Source organism: Corylus avellana, chromosome ca6 (genome assembly GCF_901000735.1).
Source record: "Corylus avellana chromosome ca6, CavTom2PMs-1.0".
NCBI classification, from domain to species: domain Eukaryota; kingdom Viridiplantae; phylum Streptophyta; class Magnoliopsida; order Fagales; family Betulaceae; genus Corylus; species Corylus avellana.
Genome location: NC_081546.1, coordinates 579882 through 598142, shown reverse-complemented (window position 1 = coordinate 598142; position 18261 = coordinate 579882). Strand labels below are relative to the sequence as shown.

The window sequence follows — 18261 nt, the reverse complement described above, 5'->3', positions numbered from 1 at the left end:
TGCTGATGTGGCAAGATGCAATAACACTTGGATAAGCTTCTTTTTTTATAATTTTTTTTTTTTAAAAAAAAAATCCTAATAGGGGTGAGAAATTTGTTAGATATTGGTGTGATATATAACATTAATTTGTAAGAAAATATGGGCGAAAAATTAGGTATGTTTGGCATTAGGTGACACTAATGACTGTCTTTTCTTATAAGCCAAGTTAATCTATATAAAACATATCCACATATAAAGCATCAAAAAAATTTTGTTTTGTTTTTAAATTGTTTTCTTATTGAAATTTTTTTAAGGTCATTTTTATATTTTTACTGGCCTTGGGGGATATTGACACTGTTTTGATATACAATTGGTAGTTTTTTTGGGGTGGTGGGGGACAGCCGGACAGGGAGGAGGAAATTGACAATGAAGTGCTAGTTTGAAGGGTATGTATACTTTTCCTTTTCTTTTCTTTTTTATTTATTTATTTATTTAAAAAAAATCAACTATTGATCTATAGGACTCATATATATATATATATATATGTGGATCCTATAGATCCAATGGCGGATATGGACCAGAGTTGTATATATTGTAGGTCTATTTTTTTTATTATGTATTTTCTCTATTAAATCCTTACCATTCATGTATTCAGTCTACGTACCTCATTTTTCATATATATATATATATATATATATATATATAAGTAGAGTCATCTCTAACACAAATAAATTAAAAGTCTTTTTGGCCCTACGATTTCAAAGGCCAAAAGTGCGATGTTAAACAAAATCATAAAAAATATATCATCATTTGGGAGTGCACTTTTAAACAACATTGCGGTTTGAAAATGTAGAAATATATGTATTTTTAAATCGCAAGTAATGTAATGCATTTTAAAAAAACATGTGATTTTAGAGGTTAAACTGTAATTTTAAAGGTCAAATCATAATTTTACCTAACACTTGATTACATTTTTAAAAGACGCATTTCCAAATCGCTTCTTTTGAAACCGAAAATCCAAACGGACCAAATCAATAATCTCTCATCACTGTGGTTAGTAGGTACCGGCTGGGGGTTGGGGGTTGTGACATTGTTAACTTAGAATGGTGGCTTGCCCGCCACAGACCGTCAACTACCAAAATAAATGTTGATTACGTACGCAATAGCTAGCGTTATACCTACCAGGCTACCCCCTTTATTTCTATAAATACAAGCTTATACCGCCATTTGCATTCATCTCAAGCCTTCCAGCATCACACGATGAACATTGTTGTATGTTCATCTAATTCTCATGCTGTTTCAAGAAATGTGGAAGCAGTCGAGGAAGAGAAAAAACAACATCAAAGTTTCCATAAAACTATAAAACTCAGGTAGCCTTTGTCCGTGGACTGTCGAAATCTTGGTTTATTTATAGGCCTCTTTGTCTTTGTTGTTAATTGGTACGCTGGAAGTATATGTTACTGGGTATGTGAGCTTATATAGGGCATTGATTGAGAAATATTATTTACTACAGTACTGCAATACGACTACTGTAATATTTTCCAATTGAGAAAATTGGAAAATAGCATTTTACTAGCTTTCAACAACTGCCCACTTTAGTTTCTAATAAGTAGCTCAATCGGTTGGGATCACGCCTAATAAAGCGAAGGTCATTAGTTCGAATCTCCCTCCTTTTTCTTGTGCGGACAAGTTAAAAAAAAAAAAAGAATTCATTTCGGTTTTTTTTTTTTTTTGAAAGGGAACATACTATACTCATTCATTGATAAAAGTCACGAGCATAAAGCTCTTACAAACAAAGCAAAAGACTCTGAAGTAAATCATAGTCGAAGCTAAAGATGCGGTCATCAACAACAGACCAAATCAACCATAACAAAAGCATCCGCTAACCTATGACTAATTATCAGGTTTAAAAATTAGACTTGTATCAAACAGACACCATCTAATGTATAGGTAGCGCTTATTCCTCGGCCTTGAGAGCAGAACCTCTCAGCCGATACTTATCCTCTTCGACCCGAAAGTCAGGATACAGTTCACATCCACAACCCAAGGGTTTGGACCAGTAATAACGGGTAGTAACCGGGCACACCAAAGCAGGAAGAGAGAACCTTGTTACAAGCAAAAAGAAAAACCATACAGGGAAATAAAGGGAACAACAAAACAAATGCAGGAAAAGAAATTACAGCAAAGAAAACAAACTACAGGAGAACTTAAAAGGAAATACAAAATAGAAAAACAACAATACAAGAAAATAAAAACGAAAAACACACAAAGCGGGTCATTTCGGTTTTAATTGTGTTAGGAGTTATATGTTTAAAGAAGGTCGAGGTTCCCTCTAAGGACCTACCTAGTTCCTATTTAATTCGAGAGATTATGTAAACTATCTAGATTACACTATAATATTATGTCTAAAAATTTGCTATATATGTAATATTCTTGGCCAGCTGTTAGAAAACATAATCATGCAAGGGCTAGCTCATTAAATATCAGAAAAACTTACCCTAAAAGTTAGGAGTATATATCTAACAAAACTGTTCAAGGCATATACTTTTAATAATTAAATAAGCTCCCACTAAAAAAGGTAATAATTAAATAAGCCATCCCCTCCCCTCCCCCTCCCTCCCTTTTTTTTTTTAACAAAACAGACCATTTCGGATGAAAATAAAAATCTAATTCAATGACCTATAGAGAGCAGAAACACAAAGGATTGTAGCAGTAATTTCATGATTTCCTTAATTGGAACAGCCAAATGACCCCTAAAGAGGCACCACCGAGATGTTGTCTTAGCCCTGAGCCACAATCATTTTGGATGAGTATCTTAACCATTATGTTATTAAAATTGTCGGCCATTAAAGTAACTAACCAGTGACAACATTAAGAGATAAGTAAACCAAACATCATTATCAAATCGACAAATCCTATTGCAAACGAACCCGTTATTTCTCCATCTCCCATATAACGAAGTCAAAGGTATCTGATATTAATATTGCTCTTCTAACAAAGTCGGTCTTACTATAAACTCATTTACAAACTAACATGATTATAGTTCATAATTAGTGAAAAAAATATGTTATGGGTGCTAAATCTTTTACCAAGAAATACGTAATAAATTAATGTAAAACTTATTTATTGGTACCCGTAACATTTCTCTTGATTAAATTGTTTTAATCATTTTCGATAAACGAGTTCCAAGTCAACATTAAGATAATTGTAATAGAAGCTGTAGTAAAGAAAAGAAAAAAGAAAGAAATTGTAAAAAAAAACCAAGGATAAGAATGAAGAAAGTAACAGTCAAATCAAATGTAAACTCCTCCCTCTTTCTCCACTCTCAAAATGGAATTTGACTTTAAAATCTGTATGATTTCTTTCTTCTTTGCATTTCAAATGTCAACGCTACCATAACTTTGAACAAAGGACAATGATTACATAAGCACAACTATATATGGTCTATCATCTATGGGTGTGTTAGTGGAAATCGGTCATACCCACGATAGAGAAGGATGCTGAAAGTGACAGCAAGCGTCCCAATGCCTCAGACCGACGATATTTAACTTCAAAACGTAGGGCAATTAAATTGCCACAACTTCAAGTTTTCAAATTCCACTTTCAAAGGTAAAGAAGCAAAAATATGCAATAATTCCAACTTAAAAGGTACTAATATTGTTATGTCTTCAATATTCTAAGCCAGTCCTCCACCATTAAGGCTGGTCGGAAGTAGTGTTGTTGTATTTTGATATAAAGTTTGGATATAACTCATTTTTGAAAGCTAACCTGCAACGAGAAGGTATCAAAGATCTTATATACATATTTAAGATTATGCTTAACATATGTGGGACACAAGGATTGTAACATACCACCACGTTTTCGCAGCCGACATCCACGGCAACTCACTCTATTGATATTAACTCAATAATAACCCTTTCTCTTTTGGTTTTTCACTTATCTATTAGTATTTTAATACAGCTTATAGGTCGCTTCTTTTGTGATTCAAACCCATAAATAACGTGGTGTTTGGCTTTGATATCAAATGATATATACAAACATTTGGTTTGAAATGTACTTTACAACAAGATGGATTCATTTTAATGTATCCGAATTCTCAACAATTTGCTGATCAAATTGAAATGCAAGACAATTCTTATAACAAATGAAAATCATATCAAAATTTACTTGAGTAGATAGACTCTTATATTAATTCTCTCACACAATTGGGACATCACTCTTACATAATTCGGACATTAAAGTAAGTGGAATCTCTTTACGAATATTAACAGAACCAAGTGTCCAATAATGCATCACATCAAAAACAGGGACATAGTACAAGAAGAAGCAATAATATGCAAATCTTTAATACATGCACTACCCAACATTGCACATGACAAAGCCTGCAAAAACGTAAATCAAAAGGGCATCTACAGGACATAAAGTTTAGCTTATATTATTTTCCTTAGGGGAGAAGAAAAGAGGAAGAAAGCTTAATTTACATATTTTTCAAGAAATTGTGGTGAGAATGAAAAAGAAATTTATTTGCCTCAAAAGTGAAAACAAAAGCACATGTAGACAGAGATGAGTCATCGAGTAATAAAGGCCTTGATATCAGCCACCATTTCAAGGGTTCGGATTTGTGAGAGCTGGGTCCTACTCAGTACCTGAAATGCATGGCCTACACCTTTATACACCACGTACTCGCTACTCTTACCCAAAGCTCTGCACAACTCCATGTTTCTATCTTTCAATATATCCATCTCCGATATGCACACCATCGCAGGCAAATGCTTTACAGCCTTCAATTCCTTGCACGAAGGGTTGCACCATGGATGGTCACGATTAGCCCCAGCTGGCAAAGCCAATCGCCAATATGCATCGGAAGCGGCTAAGCTCAGAGCCGAACGAGGCGGCTGAACCATATAATTCTCTGAGTGTGTCCGAGCCTCTCCGCCGAAAAATGGCTGTATTAAAATAGTACCCTTTAGACTTAAAGGCTTCAAAGACATTGCATTGTTGGAGCAGAGCCGTGTGGCCACATTGTGTGCTATATTGGCGCCGGCGCTATCACCGGCTAGGAATATTTTAGAGAAATTACAAAGGCTAGACCACCAGTATTGATCACTAGACGACCCACGTAAAGACTGTTGTTTCAACCAAATAAGAGCCGTTAACCCGTCTTCATAAGCGGCCGGAAGAGGATTTTCCGGCGCCAGACGATAGTTTACCGACATGATCAGGCAACCGGCTTTTGCTGATAATCTTGCTAAAAACTCATGGTAGCAGCTCCAAGCAGCGGAGCCAATACAAAAGCCGCCTCCATGGAAATAGACAAGCAAAGGGAGGTTCCCATGGGATGATGACGCAGCTGCTGGGACGTAAAAACGTGCCCAAATGTTTGTGAACTTGTCAATGACCATGTCCCGAGAAGTCACCCCAAGCTCCAAAGACAGTGTGCTTGTGACACATGGAACAACCTGGGGTCTTTCCACATGTCCATCGTCGTACACTCTTATGAGGCCTTCAATTTCCTCGATCACAGCCCGGTGACGGTGAGGACTGTCTTTGCCAATACGTTGCAGGCTTAGGGTTGGATCTAGGCTAATGGCAGCCATTCTTTTTTGTCTCATAGAATGTGAATCAAAATGAAGAAGTCGAAACTTGGAATATATAATATTTTAGGTTATAAAATGGTCTTTGGAGTTGCTTATATATATAGGAGATGAAAAGGTAAGGCCAGGGTTTGGATATCAGAGGGTAAGAAAGGATCAACGGCTAACCTTCCTTGTCGTGCCAAGTGGGCAACTCCGAATTCACTACAGCTCTTCACGTGGGTTCAGAGTGTGGAACCCGTGGGAGGACTTCAATCACTTTCCTACCCCCATTTGGGCAAATACTTTTTCCTTTTCCGTCTTTTTTTTTTTTTTTTTAGATAAAAATATCTTCAACAATAAAAAATACAAAATATTCAAACTTATTTTCACATTTATAAATTATATCACATAAAAATTACTTTTCAAATAAAAAACTTCTTTTGAAAAACATTAACAAAAGGAACTAATTTATTGAGCTTATTATTTGATAATTTTTTTTTAAATAAAATATATATTAATAAACAATTTTAAACACAATATACTCAAAATTATTTTCACCATTCTCTCTAGCACCCAAAAAAAAAAAAAAAAAAAAACCCTCATAAGTTGGTGGTTGGGCCCAACCTCAATTATCAATTCAATGTGTTCAAAGAATCAAACTTAATACATGACATGACAATATATATATATATATATATATATAGTTGATTAAGCTACTCCTAAAGAATATGACACGACCATATTGAAGTTACAACAAATTACGGACATTAATGTTTATTACACGTGGCATGAGCTTACGCTTACTAAATTTCTTTGTCAGCATTTATTTTTAACGACATAATTATAGTTGCTTGCCGCCCCCTCTCTGCAGCCACCGCCCTTTTACCATTGCAATCTCACTATCAACTACTGTTGCAACGAATAACATTCTCACCCACCAGTACTAGCCAATCCTTAAATGCCACAATTACTGCGACGCTAATGCTAGCTAATCCTTTAGTGCAACGCTATAATTAGTGTCACAGAAATTTATCTTAACCTAAGTGTCCAGACCTTTATTATTACCATTAACACGTTTGAAAACGCGCCATCATCACCGCCACTTCCTCTAACCGGCCATGTGTGATTATTTACCAGATTATATATCATCACCGCCTTAAATTATGGTGCTTTACTGCTTTAGGCCCAAATTATGAGAAGAGTAATGCTACGTAGTAAATTCCTCTATAATTGTAGTAGAATTAATTAAATAATGTGACAATAAAAAGTAATTATTAAATTAACATTTTTTAAAAAAAATTGAAGCACCCAAATAGATTAATAAAGGTGAGATGAGAGTGTAGTACTCAACTCAACAATATAGCATATACGGGTCATGAATTGAAACCCTTTCTTTTTTCTTTATCTCACTCATAAAAAGGAACGAGAAAAAAAATAGTGGGTGTTTTTTTTTAATGGAAATTTGAGGATTTCATTGATTAAATATCACAAGCATAAAGCTCTTATAGAGTAGAGTAAAAAGTTTTTACAGCACAAAGCATAAAGCTTTGCCAAAATCATAGCCACATGTTATGAAGTTACAAAGTCATAGATACAAACAACAATTCTTACAATCAGGTGTTATCTATGACTTCAATCTTTCACTAACCCATGTGCAAATACAGTTAAAGAGATGATCTGCTCCGAACAGACTAGATCTAAGACATGGGTAGCTAAATTTTTTAACAAATTTATTTAAACCAGCCATGAGAAATAACCAATCACACCTAATTATTCAGGTCGTGAGAAATAACCTCTTACACCTAATTATTCCTTCTCACTCATGAGGGCAGATCTAGAGATAAGAAATTTCTTATTCAAAATAAAAAACATAAACAACCAGCAAGCAGCAAAACTATTTTCTGATGAGAAGTTCCAAGAGACGGCTTCTAGAAAATAGTGGGTTGTGACGTATATAAATGTAAGGGCTAAATATGCAACAACCATTACTATTTCTATATATATATATATAGTTGCAGGAGCTAGCCAGGAGGAAATCTTGTCATGTCCATACAGAATGGAATGGTGGCATGACAATATAGTTGACAATTTATGAGAAACAATGGCATGTTCTGGAGTCAAAAAAACGCCACAGGTCTAACTTTAGGTTGCCTCCCAATAACATCTTTTCGGGTGAAGTTGTGGGGCATTATCGAGTAAGTGAATTATAGGGGTTGGAAATTTTTGTTCCACGTTGAGACTTTGGAGAGAGTCTGTGGGCTTGGGAAAGCATATGGGGAAGTCGCGCGCCCATGAAGTTGCTTTTGGAAAAACAATGGCAACTTTTCACAAGGAAAGGGCGGTCCCTCCCTGCTTCCCGGACGTCCACGGAACATGCTCCTCAATGGATCGACAATGGGCATGTATTTCGCGCGCTTAAAGTATTTCAATCATGCTTCTTTGGGTCAAACACTTCGGCTTGTCAATGCCCCAATCGATTCACATTCACGCGTCCTTTTACTTTTACTTTTACACCACCCATTTCAAACCAATTATATATATATATATATATATGAGCAAGCCCATTATGCCTTATTTATCACAAGATGAATGTATTTCTAGTAATACCCATTTATATTCCCAAAGGAATGACCATTCCAATGTATCAAACATAGCCATAAGGTTTTGGTTAAGGTTAGACCATACAAAAACCTTGTACTTCCACTAAGAATTGCCAAGCTCAATTGGTACATGCATTTCTCTTTTTTTTTAAAAAATGAGTAAAAAGTGTTGTTAGGAATATACTTTTTTATAAACTGACGTGACAATTTACATTATACTTACCATGTTAGTCACTAAATACTTGAGTTTTTTATTGAATTTTATTTGCTAAATTTTTTGGATCACTCACTATATATATATATACTACGTGACACTCAGCACCTCAAGGCTCAAACTTTTTCCAAAGTAAAGTACAATGATATATAGATATGTTCGAAAAAGGAATCTGGAGAGAACATGCAAATGGTAAGCCATCTTTATTCCTTTACACATTCCCACTTTCCTTCATTCTTCTTGATCGGCTCCATTGCATCTAATAATAGATAAGACAGATAGAACAGAAAATGATGCACGTGCTGTAAACATGGAAGGGAGTAATCTCAAATCTGCACCCATCAACCAGAATGGGCTGTAGGTTACACTTCATATCATGAATCAAAACTTATTGGTTTGAAATTGAATCTCTCACCCCGGCCCCCTCTGGCCTTAGCAACCAAACCCACGAGTCACTAAGAAAAGAATATATATAAAAATCCGTTATCTAAGGGGCCGAGAAATCCTATCCTCATATTTTAGCTATCGTACACAGTATTCAAATAACCATTATGGTTTATAAATATTCCCTAGCTAAGGCCTAGCTAGGATGGGATAACTTGATAAGATGTTGATGCCAATATTGGTCAGTCGTACAAAGTTTTAGGATATATGTGTGTTACTTTTCACTTGTTCCACCAGATTTTGTCCCCTGATAATTAACTCACCAAAAAATGACAATTGTTCGAGTTAATTTTTTTTTTTTTTAGCAATAGTTGCATAAAATGCCACTGAAAAATGGTTTATCGTTATTTATTTTTAAAAAAATTAGCAGACTTAAGGTTAATTACCAGTTACCACAATAGAAAAATGCCACTAATTAAACTTGTAAAATTAGTAGTGTTTTTAAAAAAATAATGCTAAAAATAACACACTTATTACACTTTGTTGATATGTATGACATTGACATTGATCATAATAACACAACAAACCACAAAAATATGAAGCTTAGGAAAAATATTCTCCAGCTAAATATCACTACACCTGCTGTAACATTTTTTTTTTTTTTCTGGATATCTATTTTATATATCTTAAGAAGTAGTCCATTTGCAATAACAACTGCTGCTGATCTACCGCGCCATCCCTCCTTGTACTGCCGGAGGACTTGCAGCAATTCGTTTCTGCCTTTCTATGTTTCCATGCCATCCTATCCCATGAAACACCAAAAGATAACTCGAAATGATAAAACATGTTACGATATAAATCAAATTATTAAATTTATTTATTTTTATTAATTTAAATTTTAAAATTAATAGTGACTTAATATATATAGTATCAAAGCAAAGTTTATGAACTTAAATATTGTCTCCGTCATTTACATTCCGATTCAATTAAGTAATCTATAAATTAGAGTGCACAGACAAGTAAAGTGGTGATATAAGATAACACACATAAATAAAATAAATAAATAAAAACCCTAGTAGAGTGAGAGATTGGATTAACCTATAGACATGTCAAAGCCACAAGACTTGAGTTCTCTATACTCTTGACACAAAGCACATTCCTCGCAACAACAATGGATGCAGCAATCTGTGCATGGGCTCTCCTCCAAGAAATACTGTCCTCTCAACTTGGATCGGTAAAAGCATGAGTACAAACACGAGCAACCCGTCACGCACAATATTAATGTGTAAAGTGCTCCGCTCATCGCACATGCTGCAACTCATGCACGCACCATATTTTACATACATATCCCTTTAATTTCCCTACCTATATATATATATATATATATATATATATATATATGTCATGAATTAATCCAACAATATCTTGTTTTATTAGAAACTTACATGTCGATCCTCTATCAACAATTTCTGCAATGCGCCCAAATGTAACACATGGGCACCAGCACGTTAAGCAACCTGAAAGAGAACATATATATGTACATATATAGATATATATAAATGAATAGCACCCATCTAAACAAAAAACAAATAAGCAAAATGCAGTTCCATGAAGTGTGGCACAAAGGAGGGACAAAAGCGCACATACAACTGCTAACATCATTGCAACAATCGCAGAGACCAGAGGACCAAGGTACTGGAGAATGTGAATTCAAGTTAGAGGAGGCAGGATTTGTTTGCTTTGTAAGAGGCCCAGGGTGATCCAAATCCAAGGAAAGTGGTGGTTGAGGCGGCGCTGATGGTGCCTGAGCCCATGACTCCTCGATCTCAGTACTCATTCTTGAAGAACAATACCAGTGTCTGTGTGCGTGTGTGAATCGGCTTTTGAAGTCACTATGTTTGTTCTAACCAACGTGTCTCTTCGTGTATGAGCGGTTGGGCTTGGGAAACCGTCCATAGGATTACGTGGATTTTCGTTTTTATTTTTCCTGGGGGCGGGCCTTAACATTGGGCCTTAACATCACGCCAACTTCACGAAATTGTCACGGCCATCTCATTGGATAGTTGGTGGCTGTGGGAGGTTATGAATCTTGCATGGGCTGGGCCGATTTTTTGGAGCATACGGTAGGCCCTTGCCCACGACCTACTGGGAGTGGCTAATTGTTTCATCTGGGCTTGATCCTGAAAATATGGGCCTAGTTTTACAGTCACAATAGAATGGACTCGATGGAGCCTAAGATTGGAAACAATATCCTTAATTTCAATTTTGGGAATTCCTTTTGTTTCAAGCCTCTTCAGCGGGTCGCTCGTGAAATAAGTAGTCTCTTATTGTTAAGTCATGAGAAAAATAGAAAGAAGAAACGAGGTGCGGTGTAACTGAGGTTTTTTTTTCTACGGCTCCCTAGTGGTGGGCTTTTGTGTGTTCGAGCATGATCGAGCCATGGGTTTATTTTAATCGATATCTCAAGACATACCCATTGGCCTACTAGTGATCTCCACTTTATAAAATTGTGATTTTTGACCGATTAAACTATCTCTTAATGACGTTTTACCTTTTATTTAAGCACAAACAATCCTAAATTATTCCTAATTCATGATTCAAAGTGAATACTTTAAGATTATTCATGGTGTAACCACGTACGTTGAATAGGCTGACAAGTGAGAAGGATGCTAAGAAAAACTGAATATCAAGGTCTTTCGCATCCATTTGGTTTGCTTAGAATTAGGCTTCAACTTCATGTATAAACTAAAGATAATGCTTGGGTGACCACGTGCATTGGATACAAGAAAAATGTAGCATTATTTGGTGGTAATCAGTAATCCATCCAAACCTGACAGGACTTAATTACAAAATTCAAGAGATCCACCACTAAGACATCTCCATGAGCCAAGAACAGAACCTTATCTATGATCAATGGCATACTAGAAATGCAGACAATAGAAAGCAATTTCATGGCCCAGTCCGCATTATCGTTCTCCATCTTCATGCTCCCAGAACTTCTGGAGGGTCCCTAACAGAGGATAGATGGCCGACTAATCATGTAAGAAGCCTAAGCGAAGTCAAAGGCATGATTCTGTGGAACAATTTTCTTTAATGTCATTCCCTAGGGCGTGCTAACCATAATGAACTGAGTGCCCGGAGACGTGATATGTAATCACTGATAACAAGAAGTGCGCGAGCAGCTTGACGAGTGGTCAAAATTCGATGCATTTGTTGCAGAGTTTGCTGTCTCAAAAGGTCAGCCTAGCAAGAAATAAATTACAGGGTTTATAGTTACAAATTACCAATGTCCTAGCATGTATGAATCTGCTTATACAGAGATAGAGAGAGAGAGAGATAGAGGGGTTAAGTTTATTACTTGGTGAAGGAAATTCTCAAGGGTTGCAAGCTTTCCCATTGCAATTGCCATTTGTCCCATGTAGTCGGCAACATTTCCAGAACCAGCCGGGCCCAAAGAGGCAGAAGAAAGTGTCTCTACTAGAGATTGTTGCAAAGCTTCCATCCCTTGAGATAAGGCATCTTCAGCCTGTTGGGAGGATTGCTGCAAATTACATATACCCATCACCTGTTGATCTGTTAAAGGTTCAAGGTGGCTCCCAAGTATCTGAATTTCCAAAAACAAATTGTTAGTTTTTAGTCAGCCAGCAGAGGAAGGCTGATTTTTGTGCATCCAAAACTATCAAACAATAAATCACCTTGAGAAGTTCAGATGAACGGAATCCTCCCAACCACATGAAACACCTTTCTGCAGGCGTTTTCCACATGCCAGAAAGCATGTGAAATACATCGGCCTTTGCACCAATGCTCTTTAGCCTGAAAATTTCATCGTGATGTGCCATTACACCATCAACAAGAAGATGCAATTCATTATCACCCATATGAGAGTTCACAGCTGATCTTAGATCACTGATCAGCCTTTGATGCTCATCAAGCCAGCGTGCATAGTCCATGTCAAAGGCTAAGGCCCCTGAAAGTAGAATTATTTACAGGAAGTTGCAGGATCAAAACATACCATTTCAGTATCAGCCAACAATGAATGAATATACATGAGCCCAAAATCCCTTACCATTCCCAGTAATTGACCGACTATGATCCCCTGAAAATCCACTTGCAATAAAAATACCCTGTATTATAATATCAAACCCAAGAAGAAAAAAATTAAGTTAGCAATGGTAAAGAAAATAAAGAACACCCACAAAAAAGAAATATATGGAAACAAGAACTCATTGCACCTGTTGGCGTGCTCGTTGGAGCTCTTGCTCTAGCTGTGTAAGCTTGAGTCGACTATTCTCTAGCTGCTGGACATATGCCTGTCCAAAACCAAAATTCATGAATGATCCAATTATGTTTTATTTCATTAAATTAATATCACCCACAAAGAAGTGGTAAATAACTAAATTCAGAGGGCACCTAGCATGGTATCGTTCTGACCAAAAGGTAACCTAATAATATTGGAAGAAATAGAAGCAAGTACCAAACACTGATTACTGAAACAAAGAATTCACCAAGGATAATGAAAGATTAGATTAAGAACGGGATTTAAATCCAATCAACAGGTTATTAACTGAAATAATATGCAGGGCATTTATTAAGTCAATAGCAACTTACAAACCATAGAACGGCCACCAATGTGCTTTTTACTATTTCCCTCAATATATTGCTTAAGAATGATGAGTCAAAGCAATTGAATTTAGACATTTTCCTATTTTATATGCATATCACATAATAGCATAGCCACCAATATGAGTTTTAGCCATGATAGTAACTGGGAAAATGGAATAAAGCATGACCAAAAAGCAAAGCATTAGCATCTTGGATTTTATAGATCAAATTAATAGATATGAGATGGAGCCACATATGTCACTTGAAAAATGAAGATCAACAAAGCTTTAAAAAGAAAATCTCATTAATCCAATGTAAAGAAGAATCATAATATAGACTAGCACAGAGGAATTACCTTCTTTCTCAATCGACTCTTCCTTGCAGCTTCTCGATTTTGAGCCAGCCTTCTAAGCGTCTGCAAAAGAGTGAACACAAAAAAATAAATAAATAACATGAACCTTGTTAGAGTATCAATTAAATTATAAAATTCATATTTTTTTTTTCCATCAATTTAAACTTTTGAAGCAATAGGTGATTTTAAAATTATATTAGAACATTTACATCTGGTGATTAACATTGTATTGGATTAAAAATTCTACATGTTCAGCCCCACATATTGAAGGGGAGACTAGGTCATGGCATCAGCTTAAGTTTGATTTTAAAAGTCTTTAAACACAAAACTGGATAATAACCACAAACTATCGAAGTAACATTACTGTCAGTAACCTTTTGATCACCAGCTTTTGCCTTAGATTGATCCATTGAATCTACAGCCATAAGTCCTCCACTATGAACTCCATGAAACTACAACACAATCAAGATCCACCATCAGAAATTTCCAACAAACAAACTTTGAACTTCAAATAAGGAGCTCAACTGCAATACATAAATGTCATCCTTGCCACATTACATTTTCAAATATTTCACCAAGGGAGCCATTTTTATTCCAACAGAACCATAAATTAGAATCGTCTGATAACCATCAGTCGAGGATTGTCACTTGTCAGCTAATTTAGTTTATGATACTGTGGAACCCACTAATTAATAGACTAAAATACCCACAACACAAACAAAAAAGTATGTGTTCATTAATGGGAACATAAAGTAAAAACTGTTTTTTTTTTTTTTTGTGTGTGTTTTTAAGGAGTGTCTGCTTCTGTGTGTGTTTTAGGACTGCTCTGTTTGGGTTCGTTTTGAGAAGAGAAACCAAGACAAGAGACAAAAATTTTAACAAACCTCCACAACATACGGCATGTGTAAAAAAAAAAGTAAAATTATACGGCATACACTATACAGTGAAGAATGACAACGCGACGTAAACAAACAGTAAAAAGTCCTCAATCCTAAGCTGACCCACCATTAAGCTCAAAGATTCCTACAACATAAAGCAGTGGATAGGTAGAAGAAACAGGCACCCACTTGGTTTTTATCATCGGTGTCAACGTCTGTGGAGGTGTCAGTTTGTTGGCTAGTGTCTGCAGCCATGCCTGACTCACCCCAGCTCTCGATATGGTGCCCGTTTCCCAGCTTTGTACCAGTCGTGATATTCCCCTTCTGGTACACGACTTGCTGCCCGGTGTCCACACAGCTAATGCTCTACACAAAGACAACCCCAAAAATGTACACCAATCAATAAAGAAGGATCGAAACTTGATCATATACTCCTCTCAAGTTTATGTATGCCTCTAGAGAAGTTGGTGGGAATGAGTACCGTGTTCAAGGCTCCATATTGAAGGTGATTAGGAACACCAGCAACACTGACCGATTTTACATTGAAGATTGAGGCTGCAATGAATTTTTTTAATGTTAGAAGCGGTTAGAGAAAATGAACTTTTCAGAGAAAGAAAGAGAAAAACACATATAATATGTATATTAAAAAAAAAAATATTAATGTACTCTCCCCATAAAAAGAGACAGCGTAGAAAGAGAATACTTGGGCTTAAATCAACAGCATCATGGTGATGAAAAGCAGCAGCGGATTGTTCAAGCTCTCCAAGATCCGTAAAGTGCGTCTGGTCTCTCCCACTTCCATCTCCTCTGTTTTACACATAGATATAGAGACACCTTCTTTTACAAAACACTTTGTCACACCAAAACACAACACTTGCTAAACAAAAAACATTCACCGACTCAAGACACAAGCCCAGAAATATATATATATATATATATATATATATATATATATATATAAAACATTCAGGACACAAGCCCAGAAATATATATATATATATATTATCATCTGTTTTGATGGAGCCATATATATATATTTCTGGGCTTGTGTCTTGAGTCGGTGAATGTTTTATATATATATATATATATATATAGAGAGAGAGAGAGAGAGAGAGAGCAACAAACCGATGAAAGTAGGAAGAGTGGCAATAGAGTTGGGGGTTAGCTTTGAAGCTCTGCATTTTTGTTTTGTTTTGTTGGGTACTAAACATACACTCTGTCTTTCTCTTAAAGATTCCTCTCCTTACAGAAAGTAGAAAGGAAGAAATTTTTGGTTCGAGACGAAGAAGAAGAAGAAGAGAAGAAATGGGGCCGGGCAGTGCAGTGCAGTGCAGTGAAGAAAATCTTGAGGTATCTTTAAGAACGGATAGCGTATCAGTACGGCTCCTTTATTTATAATTTTAGAGAGCAGGCTTTTTATTATTGCTTTCTGACTTGGGATTTTAGTTTCCCAATACTCCCCCCCACGCATATCTGTATTACCCATCTGAGTCTCTTTATGTCTCTTTATAAAGTGCGTCCACTTCACTCTCCCATTTAACTCCTATAAAGCTGGGTTTATTTATTTTATTATATGTGCTTTTAAGTAAAGCCAATTGTTCTGTATGCACCAATGAAAGCAGATATCCAAACATTCTAGAAATAGAAGCTGCCTTCAAATATGTGGACGCCATTTATGCATTCACCTTAAGGTTTATTATTGGCCCTTGTAATATATATTATATGTAAGATGGTGTACCCAATGAATCAAGGATTTCTTGGAGGGGTTTGCAGGCTTGGAGCTCTAATAACTCGTGCTTAATTAAGCCCCAAGGCTGAGGGGCTCATGGAATATCACATGAGAAAACTTAGTGTTGGAATGTTCTGTAAAGGGGAAATCAATTGCTTCCTTCCCCTATTGATTTCTTGCCTTTGGTAGGGGTCAATTGTTCACCCAAGTTGCTCAAATAAAAAGTCCTTTCTTTTGGTTTTCCTACAACTACAAATCCAAGTAATTCATAAGATATGTTATAATCTTTGAACAACAAAACAGAGCGAGCACAAATTGTAATTTGTTTTTCTTTTTAAATAAACGAGCAAAACACAAAATATTATTAAAAAAATGATTTGGAAGGTTTAGAAGGAGAAAGATAATGCAGGGAAGGAAAAGAAAGAGACGTTTCCACACTCACAATAGTCGCGTAGGACTACAGAGTCCCACTCCCCAAGACATAGAAAGAATCCTTGGTTGATTCTTTGATGGTTTTTCTCTTCCTACTGAGAGTGAGATTGTATTGTATTGTGTTCTCTCTTTTTTTTTTGGATTTTTCAGAATCCCTGCAGAGAGAGAGGAGTTTTGGCATCTAGCATGACGCTGCTCTCTCCCTGGTGTCCTATTAATGTATTAACTACGTAGAGGTGGGTTATTGAGTCCTTACGGGGAGCTGTGTCTGCGCGCGAAAGATGATGGGATGGTGATGAGATGTGATCCACCATATAAAAAAAGGCAAAAATATATATATATATATATATATATATATATGTTTTTGTTTCTGATGACCTCTCTGGGCTCTCCCTGCCACTGTTTAAAAACAATGCTTTGCTTGAAAGAAACCTCTTGATAATGGAAGGCTTTAGACCGGCGTATGGCAGACTACCATTTATAACTGCGTTGTCGTTGTGTTGTGTATGTACCCGCCCAAAGAATATGACGCATCCCATACGGCAATCGTACAATCCGTGACATGTCACTTTCCCTCCGGTGTTTTTGCGTTCTCCACTTTTACTGCTGTATTTTCGTCAGGTGCTTTGAATTTTCACAAATTTTACCCATACTCCCCTTTTTTTTTTTAATCAAATATTTATCTAGGTTTTAAAAAAATGAGAAATCTCACACTTCCTTTTAAATGCTCTCTAATGTAACACTAAAAATTATTATTAATTTTTTGTTAAAAAAAATTATTATTATTATTATTATTATTATTATTATTATAGTGGCATGATTTTGTTTTCACATCTGTTTTTGTTGCTCATTTAACGAAGGCCGACAAAGGTTTTGAATTTTGTAGCTAAACTCAGGTTTAGGATCTATCAAATTGAAAACTATATATAATCTTGAAGTTAAAATGACAAAAAAAAAAAACACAAGGGGGTGTTGACGTGATTTCCAATTTGGTCTTAGACAAAACCCCACCCTTTAATTGTCTAGCTTAATTTCTTGTTTAATTCTCTTTCAATAATTGAAAAGACTCGATCCCATTCAATGGAAGAAGCCAATTCAAATTGGGCCAAAACTCCATTGAAAAAGAGTCCCACAAGATCTTCATAAACAACCCCATATTCGTAATGTCTTTCTATTATTATTTGTTGGTGTTTCTTGTCATTCCAGATATGAGCACATGCATTTTTTCCATTTTAACAACAAATTATAAATTATTATGGGTGAATAGAACAAAAAAAACCATATTAACCCAATCCGCATGACCTGGGTATCTTCAATTTGAAGAACCCGATTCACTGCAAACTTGGTTTGGGTCCAATTCCAATTGAAACTAAACCTGTTGGCATTGGGACAAGTGTCTCAATCCCAACGAGTCCAGTTTCAACTGGAACTCAACATTCCACCACACTACAAACCATATTGTTCCCATAAGCACATGCCTCCCCCAATTCAGATTATGCCAACGTTATAGGAAAA

The 18261-nt window shown here is 35.9% G+C and overlaps 3 protein-coding genes across 3 annotated transcripts; all 3 read right to left on the bottom strand.

The window, feature by feature from the left end:
* Window positions 1-4239: 4239 nt before the first annotated feature.
* LOC132184743 (probable carboxylesterase 6) lies at window positions 4240-5621 on the bottom strand. The gene has a single exon (XM_059598483.1). It carries the CDS (start codon window positions 5589-5591, stop codon window positions 4548-4550), a length of 1044 nt encoding a protein of 347 aa, XP_059454466.1. The 5' UTR covers window positions 5592-5621; the 3' UTR covers window positions 4240-4547.
* A 3857-nt stretch (window positions 5622-9478) lies between these two features.
* On the bottom strand, window positions 9479-10590 carry LOC132183898 (protein PLANT CADMIUM RESISTANCE 2-like). The gene is made up of 4 exons (XM_059597365.1): window positions 10401-10590; window positions 10199-10270; window positions 9852-10064; window positions 9479-9555 (listed from the first exon to the last, which is right to left on the bottom strand). The coding sequence occupies exons 1-4, from the start codon at window positions 10588-10590 to the stop codon at window positions 9479-9481; spliced, it is 552 nt and encodes a 183-aa protein (XP_059453348.1).
* A 904-nt stretch (window positions 10591-11494) lies between these two features.
* On the bottom strand, window positions 11495-16009 carry LOC132183862 (transcription factor TGA2.3). Its single transcript, XM_059597320.1, has 11 exons — window positions 15711-16009; window positions 15289-15392; window positions 15067-15140; window positions 14775-14951; window positions 14082-14159; window positions 13711-13770; window positions 12986-13063; window positions 12820-12877; window positions 12449-12720; window positions 12112-12357; window positions 11495-11996 (listed from the first exon to the last, which is right to left on the bottom strand). The coding sequence occupies exons 1-11, from the start codon at window positions 15794-15796 to the stop codon at window positions 11850-11852; spliced, it is 1380 nt and encodes a 459-aa protein (XP_059453303.1). The 5' UTR covers window positions 15797-16009; the 3' UTR covers window positions 11495-11849.
* Between the last annotated feature and the right edge of the window lie 2252 nt (window positions 16010-18261).

What these genes read in the sequence shown, in the direction of transcription:
- LOC132184743 (XM_059598483.1), bottom strand. Translation starts at nt 5,591, where the DNA reads ATGAGACAAAAAAGAATGGCTGCCATTAGCCTAGATCCAACCCTAAGC.
- LOC132183898 (XM_059597365.1), bottom strand. Translation starts at nt 10,590, where the DNA reads ATGAGTACTGAGATCGAGGAGTCATGGGCTCAGGCACCATCAGCGCCG. An exon ending in TTGCAATGATGTTAGCAGTT is followed by an intron (nt 10,271 to 10,400) that starts GTATGTGCGCTT and finishes GTTCTCTTTCAG; the next exon opens with GTTGCTTAACGTGCTGGTGC. An exon ending in TGTTGATAGAGGATCGACAT is followed by an intron (nt 10,065 to 10,198) that starts GTAAGTTTCTAA and finishes CATGAGTTGCAG; the next exon opens with CATGTGCGATGAGCGGAGCA.
- LOC132183862 (XM_059597320.1), bottom strand. Translation starts at nt 15,796, where the DNA reads ATGTTTAGTACCCAACAAAACAAAACAAAAATGCAGAGCTTCAAAGCT. An exon ending in ACACCGATGATAAAAACCAA is followed by an intron (nt 14,160 to 14,774) that starts GTGGGTGCCTGT and finishes ATTGTGTTGTAG; the next exon opens with TTTCATGGAGTTCATAGTGG. An exon ending in GTTCATCTGAACTTCTCAAG is followed by an intron (nt 12,358 to 12,448) that starts GTGATTTATTGT and finishes TTGGAAATTCAG; the next exon opens with ATACTTGGGAGCCACCTTGA.